Below are 13,820 nucleotides of genomic sequence, written 5' to 3' on the forward strand. Positions count from 1 at the left end.
TCTTCTTGTTGATATGGATATGTAAACATTAACTTGACATGACAAACGTTCAAAGAACATCTTTTCGACATGATTGTACCACTCATTTTGATAACTTTCGATGTACTCCACTCGTTATATCCAATTCCCTTCTTATATGAGTGATTTTAATCTTGTGTCTTAATCTAAACTTTCTATAGGACTTTAATTTTAGTTGTTTTTAATTTAAAGTCAAACTGAAATATGTTTAACTTTTTTTTACCATTTTTAAGGGCATTTAATTTCTTTTTGACTACCGACAGTACTTAGTGTATGTTCTACAAATCTCTGATATCTTAATTATGTATCTCTTTTATTTTACCGATTGTGTTTCCCGATATTCGATTTCAACTGTTACTCGCAATTTTATTGTTCGTTTCACTTATATCTGGTCCGTCCACCGCAACGGTTAGCACGTCTAAATGCGAAACTAGTGGACCCGGGTTCAAATCCTGGTAGGGACAAGCTACCTGGTTGGAATCTTTTGCGAGGTTTTCTCTCAACCAACTGAAGCAGAATTGCTGATTAACTTTCGGCGTTGTTATTTTAGTTGTACTTGTTTATCATTCCATCTAGTGTTCGTGAACTGAAAAAAAAAAGCTTTTGATTACTTAAGTGTAGAAAAGCCTGAAAGAATACGATTTACTTCATAAAATTTCATGTATGTGAGTGTCTGTGTCTATGTATCTCTATATCTCAAAACTCAATATTGATCGTTGTTGTGCAACTCTCAAACTTAAAAGGTATGAGGAAGATAAAAAAGTCACGAAAGAGGAGATGGAAAGGAGAGGAAAAGTTGGAGTAAACTGAAGATCCTTGCCCGAAACAGGGTTCGCCTGCTTTGCATTATTGAAAACTATACTTTGCCAAGAGTGAAAATTTATTATTGTTATTATTATTATTATTATTGCCTATTAATAATTTTCATTAGTGTATCTGCAACATTTTCATCTTTAATAGCTATGATGTCGTTGAGGAGTATCACAATGTCAAATGCCTTTGTCAGATCAATAAAACATAGGCTCTGTATATATGCAATCTTGTAAGATGGCCATCTCCGCTCAGCAAATAATATATACTGTATTTTCAATTAATTTAATTTCTCATAAAGTCAGTTTAAATTTCTCCCCTCATTTCAGCGGGCATCTCCAACCCCACAGTCACCTACCATACACCTCTTATAGATTCATCGTGCATGATTACCAGCCTTAAACTGTTTCAAATAATCTGTACTTTCTCTATCCAAAACTCATTGCTAAAATTGCAAAAGCTATCAAAATTCTTTCTAAGAATGTCATGGAAGTGGATTCGTTACAGCTACTGTTCATGATTCATTCATTGATTTATGACGTAAAGCTTTGTTTTGAGACTGCAAACGAGTTTAATGAACGTATTTTGCTTATCAATAGGTTTGTAAATTTTTCCGGGACAGTGAATTGGGACAGCATGATCAAAGAAACCGAGAAAGTGACTGCTAATTCAATGGACATTGTTGCTTCTAGTGTACAGTTGGAATGAGCTGTTTATTGGCTTTTAAATGGAAAAAACGGAGAGTTATTAGATTGCCCTGAACAGTTCTTTCCGAAAATGTATCCAAAATACTTTGCATTGCAGGCCTATGTTTATTACTGTGATTTAAAATTAAGTAAGAAATTAATTTATGAATGCTAATACTAACCAATAATGAATCAGTCATTTCTTAAAGGGCCTTATTCCATTTCTTGCTAAAAAAAATCGGTTAAGAACATTATCTATTCGTCTCACTTGAATGCACCTTGCATGTTAAGAAAGGACATTATTTTCATTCATTAAATCGCCTGAAAATTTTCTACCCTTTCAATTAAACAGAATTCTCATACAAACATTGGTGCTGCCACATTTTGACTATTGCGACATTCTACTAACAGATTTAAATTCTAACTTAGCCCAAAGATTGCAGCGAGTTCATAATGCCTGCATGCGTTTCATTTGAAACATCTGCAAATACGACCACATTACACCTTCCCTTGAAACGCTCCAATGGGTAAGATTACAGGACTGAAGATATATCCATTCACTAATTTTCCTATATCGCATCATCAATACTTCTTCGCCTAACTATCTCTCGGTGCGTTTTAATTTCTTGTCCTCTTACCACAGCCTGGGTACTCGTTCTAAAAATGACCCTTTATTATCTATGCCTTGTCATAAAACAGCTCACTATTCTTCCTCTTTCACAGTATCAGCAATTCGTTTCTGGAACTCCCTACCCAGCTCCCTCAGGAACTGTCGAACGATATTGCAATTTAAAAGTAAATTGTTTAAACATGTGACCAGTATTCATGATCAATTCTCCTTTGTGTGTATATGTGTGTGTATGTATATATATATATGTAATTTTCCTCAGTGTTGTGTAGTTATAATTTACTTTGAATTTGTTGTTCTTGTAATTTGTAATATTGGTTCACTTACCGCTTGCATATTCATTGAATGTAACTTCGAGCCTATATTATTTTGTAATTATTATTTAGTATGTTTGCATTAATTTACTCAACTTGTGCTTGTATGACTGTATAAATTTTTTATTAGTGTTCTTTAAATATCAGTAAAATTGTATCAGCTTCTTTTGTTTCTGGCTAAGTGGAAGAGAAGGCCTGATGGCCTTAACTTCGTCAGAATAAATAAATTATTATTATTATTATTATTATTATTATTATTATTATTATTATTCAGTGCATTTATTAAGATATATATATATATATATATATATATATAGGCTACAAAACATTTACAGCACTATTGAAAGGACCCAATTGCTAGAATAAGGCCATTTTTTATGGAGATCTGTTTGCTGTTGTAATTTTGGAATAAGACCCTTTTAGAAATGACTGATTAATTATATAATTAACCGTGCGACAAAATGAGAACAATTTTCGCAGCCCAAAATTTCTTCATCTTACAATTTAGCAGCCACATATTATCAACAGCTTTTTTGTTTCGGATGGACTTGCAGTGGCCGCTTAAGACAGGCTTCATTGTGTTAGAATTTCAGCCCTTAGAGATATTTAAACGCTCACAGACGGAACGATCGGTTCTACAATTCGCTGTCGTACTACCGGCATGTCGAACTACAGGTTGCAATTTGTAGAGGTTACGACCGATAATAATATTTGTAGTACAATTGTACATCTCTTATGCCAGGTGCTATGATTGTTTTTTGTATAATTAATAGGCCTATATTCGTCATGGACTCAAAATGAAAGTTTTTGGAAGAGTTTGTAGAATTATACAGTAGAACCTCTATTATCCGTGGTAATGAAGGGCGTGGAGTGAACGGTTAATCGAAAAAATCGGATAATCCGTAATATTAACTGCATAATACAGTTTCATAATTTCCTCCGTGGTCTTGTTTTTTTAACATGCCAGGTAATGGATCAGATGTTCACTAATTTATGTCTGGTTTTCAATGACGGTTTTTAAGAGACAAGGAAACTCTTTATGACGACTGTCTGTGGAAAGATATGAATAGTTAAGGTCTCAAGTTGTAGATTTACATACTTATTACACTTTATATTTGTTTTTAATTGAATCGTACACAGTTGTAATTCCTATTTCGTATTCTGATTCGAGATGAACCACAGTTTCTCTTTTCTCAAACCACTCAATTACTTGCACTACTCGTATTTTTCGTAGCACAACTCCTTTTCTTTGACACCTGTGGAAGGAATTTTGCAAAGAATTTAGGCCCCTTTAAGAGTAGACCATACTGTATAAGAGTAAAAGTTTGTAAAAGACACTCTGTTGAAAAAATTCGTACTAATAAAATGTACAGTTACTTCATATATTTCTGCAGCAAAAAGAAAAAAAAAAAAGAGCACGAGAGAAAGACAGTCGGATAATCCACCAATCGGTTAATTGGGTGACGGAAAATCGGGGTTCTACTGTACAGACAAAATAGTTGCTAGTGTGATATGAAGTCAGATTATCTTCATAGACCTATGAGTTTCCTGTTGCCAAATATCTTAGGGTGACAGATAACCTTCCCTCTGCAGTTACGAAGTCCCTCATATTTTGCTTCGTATTTTTGTCTCTAAGTTCAATAAAGCGTTGATTATTTCACTATCCATTCTTTAATAATTTTCCTAATCAACACGTTCATTTTCACTTAACTCTCATAGTAAATTCATTTGAGAGTACATATTTCTTTTAACAACCTATACTTAAAACACTTCGTTCTTTTCTTTTTCTTCCCTTCAATTTCATCTACCAAAACACACCATCGACATGAATACATTCACATGTTAGCGATCATTAGAAATGGTAGATATTCGCAATAACGATAAATGGGAAATGTGCTCATTCATTCATTTATAGTGTTCTACCCAAGGGCAGGTTTTTTCACTGCAAATCCAGCATTCTCCAGTCTTTCCTATTTTCTGCCTTCCCCTTAGTCTGCGCATATGATCATATATCTTAATGTCGTCTATCATTTGATATCTTCTTCTGCCCCGAACTCTTCTCCCGTTCACCATTCCTTCCAGTGCATCCTTCATAAGGTAGTTTCTTCTTAACCAGTGATTCAGCCCATTCCTTTTCCTCTTCCTGATCCGTTTTAGCATCATTCTTTCTTCACCCACTCTTTCCACATACAATGCTACACCCCACACAAAACACTTCACTAGTCTCTTCCTTTGTTCTTTCTCCAGAGGTCCGCAGAAGATACTCCTTAATGCTGTAAAAATGAATAATTTTCTGTTTAAAACATGTTAAGTATATTAGTATAGTTATCAAATCCGCCATAAAATGTGAAGTTGAATACAAAATGCAAATTGTATGTGGTTCTACAAAATAAGAGCGAAATTACATTTTATAAGACATTTTCGTGTTTTTTTTCTTCTTTTCTGTAAAAGAAATAGAATTTATCTAAGGCCCCCGCCATATATTGGTTCTTAAATTTTTGTCAATTAGTTCGTTAAGTATCATCTCTAGCGATCAGTAAAATCGTACTATCTGTCGATCTACAGTTATTTATGTTTGTGGGGAAAAACAGCGAACGACATGTCTAAACGAATTTATTTCCAATTTCTGTCGTTCCGTCTGTGGGCCGTTTAAGACTTGTTATTAAATTATATTAGTACTCACAGTGAATGCTGCATTATGTCCTCTGTAAAATTGATTTGATTACCGAATATCGGCTTTATGGAAATGAAATTAATGTATGTTTCAGAAGGTAAAATAATATTTGTTTAATAGATGCAAACCCATATTATTAATTACTAATGTAGTTTATTGTATTTGTTATTGTTCAGAAAAATAATAAAGCTTTGTGTTTACCCTTAACAGGTCATCGTACAAACAACAACAAGGCCGCTCACTCAGCTACAGTCCATACCAGAATGAACAACACAGCGACAGGCATGTAAGTAAAACCAAAGTTGAAACTGTAAGAGTTAGAAATTTTGGAGGGACTTTTTTTTTATTCTTTCTCTGTAAGCCCTTTTTAATCTTTGCGTAGGTGCAACCACAGTGGCTCATTACTAGCCAGTTGGGCTTATAAGGCCAAGGGAGCCAGGTTCAAATCCCGCTTCACCCAGAATTTATAATTTGTGTTAGACACGCCCGTGGTCCAGGCAATGTAGGAGTTTTCTCGAAGTACTCCGGTTCTCCTGTAGTATCCAGAAATTTCTCCATCGTTCATCACGAGTGTAGGCCTAATGTGCACTCTAGATAGTCTCTGACGAACTAAATGGTGTACACTTCTCGGCACTAGTAACATCTATGAGCCACGCTGTAGAGCCGGGGCGAGTAACTGCAAGTAGCCTATGCATCCTGTCAGTGGATACAAAAAAATTACATAAATACAACCTTTCCAGGAGACTTTCTTGTTTGAGTATGAAGTGTGTTTTCATTAAAATTTTACTATAGACACAGACACACACACACACACACACACACACACGCGCGCGCGCGCAAACGCACGAAATGTTTGACGTTTATTTAATCCTCCGCAAGCATATCTGAAATGCACAAGCTGTAAACTAAAGTGGTGTACATATTGTGCTCCACATTATTTTTTAACTAAATCCTGTTAAACCATTTTGATTTTTTTTTAAATCACACAAGTCTAAGAGCCCCATTAGACAAAGTTTGATATATATTTTGAATATATATGTATATATTTATGTATATAATCCATATACAGTAATGGCAAAAGAAACCGGACCGACGGAATAATCAAAGTCCCCGAAATGAGCCACTGCGCATGCCACGCCCGCATTCACAAGATAGCGAGTAATCTATTGAAAATGCTGCTGACGTAGCCCATTTCGAAAACCGTTAGAAAATAAGATGGTGAAATTAATCTTCTGGGAATAATAAGTTAATTAAGTAGTAAAATATCGCTGCAATCGAAAAGTATTGGGAATCAATTTGAATAGGGAACAAAAAAAAGTTTCCTTCCCAGGCAGGATTCGAACCACGAAAGTCTTAGTTACTAGTCTATCTTGCTATCACTGTGAACAAGGTTCTGAAATCAGCTACAAGGGTCGGTCCGGTTTTTTTTTTGCCACTACTGTACATATATCTCCAAACCCAATCGTCAGAATGTTAGGTAATTTTGTATTTATATTTATTTATATTTGTATAATTGTAATTATTTTTACCATCGAATAAAGAAAATAAAATTATTCAACTATAAAAGAAAAATGTGGTATGGGGTACAGTGTAGACCTCGCCCAGCTTGTCGAGGATTAAGTAAATGAATAATAACTTCATTCTGATTGATTCGCATTCTATCTCTAAAATTAAATTAAGGTAGGCTATAGTTAATTTAATTGTAATAATCTTCCTTAACTTGATGAGGCTGCCAAAGTCAAAGAACGTTAAACTGTAAGGTTTAAGATGTGACATAATAAACAAATGTCTTGCAAGAAAATGATTTACATAAATTGAAATTTACAGTAAATTGAGTTACAATTATTTAATACCATGAAAATTTGCAATATAATAAAAATGCAAAGATAAAAATAAAATAAAATGATAAAATTCAATTGTAGTTTGAGTTGAAGTAGAAAGATCGCCGTATAATCTGTAGAGAACCTTTCAAAGCTGACAGAAATTTCCTTTATTGTTGTTGCTGTAACTCCAAATTTATGACAGAGCGGCACGAACTTTTTGGTTTTGTCCCTCTTGCACTCACGAAACAGATTACTTCTATATCCCTGAGTTTGTATGAGTTTTTGTAATAAGGGATAGTCGCTTCATAATTTGCCCTTTTCTCTTGATTAACCTCCTTGGGTTGATTCTGATTCGTCTCGGATATAACCTTTTATCTCTTCAGGCTTAAATGCTATAATGTCGATAAGTCGAACGCCTCCATTGTCTGCTATTTCATGGACCTCCTTGTAGGTAGTGTAGCCATTGGACTTAAGGCATGTTACGATTACAGATCTGATCTTGTGATGTGAGTTTCGCCAAATGGGCCATTGTGTATGAAGTCAGCATTTTCCTCAGCTTGACGTTTCTTTATTTCATATTAGTCTATAAATTTTCCAGTTGTAACACTCGGTAACATAAGCAATTATCGTAAAGGGTGAGGAGGAATGGCAACTAGGTTTTTCTAGGACTCACTAGCACTTAACGTTGTTCAGAATTGAATTTTATTATTCTTATTTGAAACGTCAAGGAAGCATAATCCTCTGGTTGAGATTCTGGCTGATACGTATAGTAGTGGCAAAAAAACCAATCCTTGTAGCTGATTTCAGAGTCTTGTTCACTCCAGAGCACGATAGACTGGTAACGAAGACTTTCATGGTTCGAATCCTGCCTTGGAAGGATTTTTTTTTTTTAATTCCCAATACTTTTCGATTGCAGCGATATTTTACTACTTAATTAACTTATTATTCCCAGAACATGAATTTTACTAGCAATCGAAAAGTATTGGGAATAAATTTGAATAAGGAACAAAAAATTGTTTCCTTCCCAGACAGGATTCGAACCATGAAAGTCTTAGTTACCAGTGTATCGTGCTCTGGAGAGTGAACAAGGCTCTGAAATCAGCTACAAGGGTCGATCCGGTTTTTTTTGCCACTGCTGTACATTTATTATCAGGCAGTACATCTCACTTGACAATATGTGTCAGAGGAAGAACAATTCTGCAGTGCCTGGGAAAAGTGACATAAGTCAATTTCCACAAACCTTTTTTGATAATTTATTGACAACTTACACTGATTTATGCCGATTTGATTTTTTTCTGTATGAATTATTGTAATGGGAGGAATACTTATGTCTCTTTTTCCAAGCGAGCAGATGTTCCGTAAGTAGTCAATAAATTATCAAAAAAAGTTTGTAGAAACTGACTTATGTCACTTTTCCCAGGCAGTGTAGAATTGTTTGTATGCATCTGAAGTCTGACTAGTGTAATACATAGCTAGTCGGCGATGTATGCAGTGGAGGAGGATAAGAACTGGCTACCCTATCCCATTATCTCCTGGCCTAGTTTCCTCATAAGTGGTGCCTTCTTGTAATCACTTGTGAGGTTCAGACCTGTCTTCGGACAGTTGACTAAGCAACAACAAACAAGGAAGCATATGGATAATATTAATAATAATAATAATAATAATAATAATAACAGTAAGTTATTAATATTAATAAAATCATAATACAGTGAAACTTCCCTTAACGGACACTTCCGAATAGCGGACTCCTCTCAATAGCAGACATTTTAAAATTCCCCTGCAAAATAACATTGGCCCTTATGATAAAATTCTTCCAAATAGCGGACATTCTCAATAACGGACGCGGACACTGAAATGTATCTCCCAAAAACGATTAAAACTTCCAAATAACGGACAGCGTGAAAGTAAAAATGTAAATTAAACGGAATTCTAACAGAATTCTTTGCAACAATCATTATCGTGCGTTTGAACGTTCTTGTACTTTATTGAAGGTAAGCTGCACAGTTTTTAGTTGTGATACTGTACGTGAGCAGTCCGTACTTTCTTAGTTTGTCAAGTTGAGTGTTCGGAAGTACAATCACATTAAAAATATCACAAAAACGTAAACGTTTGTCATTAAAAAAGAAAGTGGGTATTGCAAAGCATAGTGAGATGGAGAAATTAAGTGTTCGTGAGCTGGCCACAAAGTTTAATGTGGGAAAAACTCAGGTTAGTGAAATTTTGAAAAACAAGGATGTTATTTTAAAATCATACACTGATAATGCAATTCTAGATTTCTTTGTGTAAGGTGAAGTGGTACAGTGACTGATGTTTATTTCATTTACAAAACATTTACTGGTACGATTTCTTTCTGGATGAATAGGCCTACTGTAAACAATCTCACTGTCTACTGTACTGTACTGTAAAATATGGTGTTGAATATGTATGAGAAATTTTAATGTACTATATACATACTAACGATTTTCTAAATAGCGGACACTTCTCAATAACGGACATTTAATTTTTCCCCTGCGGTGTCCGCTATTGGGAAGTTTCGCTGTATATTGTAACTCGGCACTAATAATTTATATCATACGTGAATAAAAAAGAAATGTGTTTATGATGACATGAAAGGATCTGTGTATTGTAGTATTCATCTTGTGTAGGGTGGAGGTCATAGCAGAAGAGGATGGAACGGTGGTAGCAGTAGCGGTGGCGGTGGAGGAGGTGGAGGTGGAGGTTATCACAGTCGTCGCTAAGGACCCAGCAAGCTGCAGCTGCACATTACCATAAGACTTTTGTCTTAGGACATAAATACATTTATACCAGCAGCACTAACGATGAAGCAATTTGAGTTATGGACAATATCGTGAAATTGACATGTCAGTTCTTAATTAACTCCAACGTCTCACTTAGACAATCTTGATTTCTGTATCAAATATCTATTGAAATTATATGTGGATATCATTTCTAGAATATTGCATTTATTTTAATACTTCAAAAATATTTGAACCTAAAAACAAATTCTAACAATGCAACGTCGCCACTGGATGTCACACCGATGGACAATAACATTCCATTGAATTTACTTGTAAAATATGAAGTTTAGTTACCGACCATTGGATGTTAAGACGAAGTATTTCGCAAGAAATCAGTTTAATATTTTAGTTTTTTTTTTGTTTTGTTTTTGTTTTTTGTTTTTTTTGTTTTTTTTTTTTGTTTTTTTTTTTTTGTTTTTTTTTTTGTTTTTTGTTTTCTCTTAGCCCTATCAGAGGTTTAATTTTGAGCATCCTGTATCTTTCTCTCCACCACGTCCTGCTCCTCCTCATCTTCTTCACAAAATTTGCAACTCACTAGTGAATTCTTGATCACGGAAACTCAACTTCTTTTATTTAAACGGAATATAATGTTAAAGTCGTGAACAAATGACAGTATTTACTTCTGTCTTACTTTATTTCGAATGCAAATATTAAATTGAGACATTTTTATTTAGCGTCTTTTGAGAAAGCAGCTGTCCATTTCTGTAAACTAAGCATCCAGAGCACGAATGCAGAACTGAGGAAGACAGGGGTGGAAGCATGGGGAAAGAGTTTGTTCCCCCGTCCACAATCCTCCGGCCTTCAATGACGTATCTGTGACGTTTTGCAAGCACACTGAATGCATAGGCCTATCTCTTCTTCCCCTACCATGTCCAATGACGCGAGAGTTGAAAGGAAGGGATGAGTTACTGTTCCGGCTTGTGACGTCTGCCACAATTGTAGCACAGTTTTGCACCCCTGATCCAGAGTTATAACCATGTAATAAATTAATTTCATTTCACTCCAGTCTACCCGAAAGAATTTGAGACTAAGGCTTTAGATTAGTTCTGTCCAGAAATTACATTTCAGTTGAAAACTGAATAAATACATTTGGTATATACATAGGAATGTAATTTTTAGACCAACGCCATGAGTCATCCATATATTGCGAATCCGCTTTTAATTTTCATTCAGTGGACTGTACTTGTTATTTATTTCTAACTTATTTAGAAAACTTTTCTCGAACTGCACTCTTATTGGAAAGAAATACACCATATAATTATTCTCCGAAATGAAATGCAAGCATAACCACAATAAAGTTTGGTAAATGGTATGCTCAGAATGGTATTATTTTTTAAGATTATTGAATAGTTTTGTTAATTGTTTTTCACTTGTTAAGCTTCAAAATAAAATATCGATCATATATGGTCGAGTTACAAAGTACGCTTTTCAGAACTTTTACTTGTAATTTACTTCTTCCATCTAACTTATTTAGAAAATTTTCCCTCTCGAAGTGCACTCATCTAGAAGAGAAATAGACCATTTAATCTCTGATAGTGCTTATATTAACCGTCACATAACATTGCGACCTAAATTACAGTATTGAAGAATTAGGTTTATTCACTTCTTTCGTACGGAGAGGACAGTACCAATTGTATTCTGCATCGCCGTATTTTCTTACTATTTCTAATTCGTAGAAATATTTATTTGAATAATAATGATTATTTTACTCGAAGTATGGCATTATTTTATAGATAAACTAGTGTACAATGTTTTTCTATGCGGAATATTACAAATATTGTCACTTAAGCGCTTAGCAAGAGACAGGAAGGATTGCGTAATTAAGTATGCGCAGAAGTGTTGTGAATCGGGCATCTTCGTAAGTGACGGCTATTATAGAGCTGAAATTGTATTAAGTTCTTCGTAAGTTTTCACGGAGTTACCTTGGAACATTTTGATACTTAACTATACAATTAGTTGTAATTTTATGTTCTCCTTTATAAAATTAATTTTAATTTTAAATCTGTCTTTTTTTTCACTTAAAACTTAATATGTTTGTTTTCATGAAGCAGAATTCAATTGTGAGTTAATAACCTTCCTCAGGATAAAAGTGTATTTCCCAAAACAACAAAGCCCAATATAGCGTGTAGTCGATTTCATTATGACTTCGTTTTCAAGGACTTTTAACATGCGATACTAATATTACTGGGTACTTTTTATTTTTTGTATATCGAATTCATTCAGTCATTTAGTGGGCGGGTGTTGTATCTCAGTTGAGCTGTATTGTAATTTTTTTTTTTCTCGAGCGTTAGAGTTTAATAATGACTTCGAGGGACTAGATTCATAGGCATATTTATATCATATCATACTTGTAATGAGAATGAATAAAAGCCTGTTTGATAAATAAAAATATAAAACGTTGGAAAAATAGTTTGTACTCTTACAATTTCGATTTCCTTATATAGATTAACTGAACAAGATTCTTCAGGAGCTATTAACTTTCGGAGTTGCTAGATACAAGGAGACTGGGTTGGAGATTAGTTTAAAATTTCAAAATTCTCGAGATAATTCATTCCTAAAGTAAACTCTATAGTTCTGAGTGTCCTCTATGAATGTAAAATCGCGGTAACTTTTCATCAATAACACGATATTGGTCTTTACTCATGAGGTATAATGTACTTTTTATTATTACCATTTGAGTTCTTTTTACGTTTATGTTATGCAAAAGTACGTATCAGGTCGAACCTTTATAATAGAATATTACATGTATCTGTTAACAGGTTTGATACCACTTATTTTTGTATGTAATGTGTATGTATTCAATTATTCCTATATTTATATAAGAACTAACCATATTAATCCAATAGGTCTTCAGTTTTCCTGTTCATGACATTATGAAAGACTATGTGTACTGACAATCCTTGAACAAGGACACAAGGTACGGTGTTCTGCTGCAGCGATATTGAATCTCTAGCTCTTGGTACCTAAATTGTCGTGCAAATTCCAAGAAATTTACGGACTCATTTTCAAATTATTTTCTACACAAAGTGACTAAACGCTACAAAATTACTTTTGTTTCTTAGATAGGAATTTTACTTATAATTTTATCGTAACAACACAAAGGTTGACGCACCGTTAGTCAAACTTCAAACAGTTTTGATTCCAAGTGATGAAACAAATAGCGGTGTTGAGAATAGAGAAGGTGATGCATAATGTATTAATTAAATAAAGTTCTGCTTATGACGAACAGGCCTGGACCAAGAAAAAAAATATGGCGCCACCGTATTTATTTTCGTAATTTTCTTGAAAATATATTTACCACTCTAAGTTCCACTCTTTCTCCTCTAGATAAAGCCCCTTCATATTTGCAACTGGCGCTGTCCAATCCAAACTGGTGGTACAGTTATTAAATAATTCTCGTCATTGTTTTTGAGCAATATCTGGGCCTCATTTCAAATAAAATAATAGATTGGTTTCGATTTTAGTAATAAATCTGTTCTTTTTATGTTTAGAATAAATTAACACAAATCTTAAGTATTAAGGAAAGCGGTTTGAAAGTTTCCCCTCCCCCCTACAACTTTACTTATTTCGACGGGCCAGTTCAAAAGGGAAACAACTCAAAATGCGAAGTTTTGAGTTGTTTCCCTTTTGAACTAGACCATCGATTGTAAGGCCTATAGGCCTATTATCAAAGTTGGGGAGTATATTTACAATTCACCAGGTAAACAGTAGTTATGTAGCACTTTTTTTTTTTTGCAGAGTGTAAACAAATTTGTAAAATCCAAAATACAGTAGAGCATCGATTACCCGAACACCGACCAACCGAAACATCGGTTAACCGAAAGCGTTCCAGTCAGAAAATTTGAATTTGCGCGCGCGCCATGTAGAAGTTTCGTAGCGCTGTTTGCGAGATTTAGCGGCAAAAAAAAAAAAAGTCTCAGCTCTGAAGCAAAAAAAAAAAAAAAGGTTTGTACTACTTTTTCTAAACTGTAGGCCTACTTTAATGGCCGTTTTGAACTTGTCAAACTAGGCTAGTCAGTTTTGTGTTTAATATCAATGTTTCTTTGTTTCATACTGCTCCTATATCACC

At 34.3% G+C, this 13,820-nt stretch overlaps 1 protein-coding gene across 1 annotated transcript in view; it reads left to right on the plus strand.

The window, feature by feature from the left end:
* The window catches only part of Rat1 (5'-3' exoribonuclease 2 Rat1), a 217,567-nt gene extending 207,659 nt beyond the window's left edge, over positions 1–9,908 (plus strand). Inside the window, exons 20-21 of the mRNA XM_069815987.1 lie at positions 5,341–5,416; positions 9,599–9,908. Coding sequence (XP_069672088.1) covers positions 5,341–5,416; positions 9,599–9,691 — 169 coding nt within the window. The 3' untranslated portion in view covers positions 9,692–9,908. The remainder of the gene's footprint in view (positions 1–5,340; positions 5,417–9,598) is intronic.
* The last annotated feature ends 3,912 nt before the right edge of the window (positions 9,909–13,820 follow it).

The sequence above is a fragment of the Periplaneta americana genome, chromosome 17 (assembly GCF_040183065.1).
Source record: "Periplaneta americana isolate PAMFEO1 chromosome 17, P.americana_PAMFEO1_priV1, whole genome shotgun sequence".
NCBI classification, from domain to species: domain Eukaryota; kingdom Metazoa; phylum Arthropoda; class Insecta; order Blattodea; family Blattidae; genus Periplaneta; species Periplaneta americana.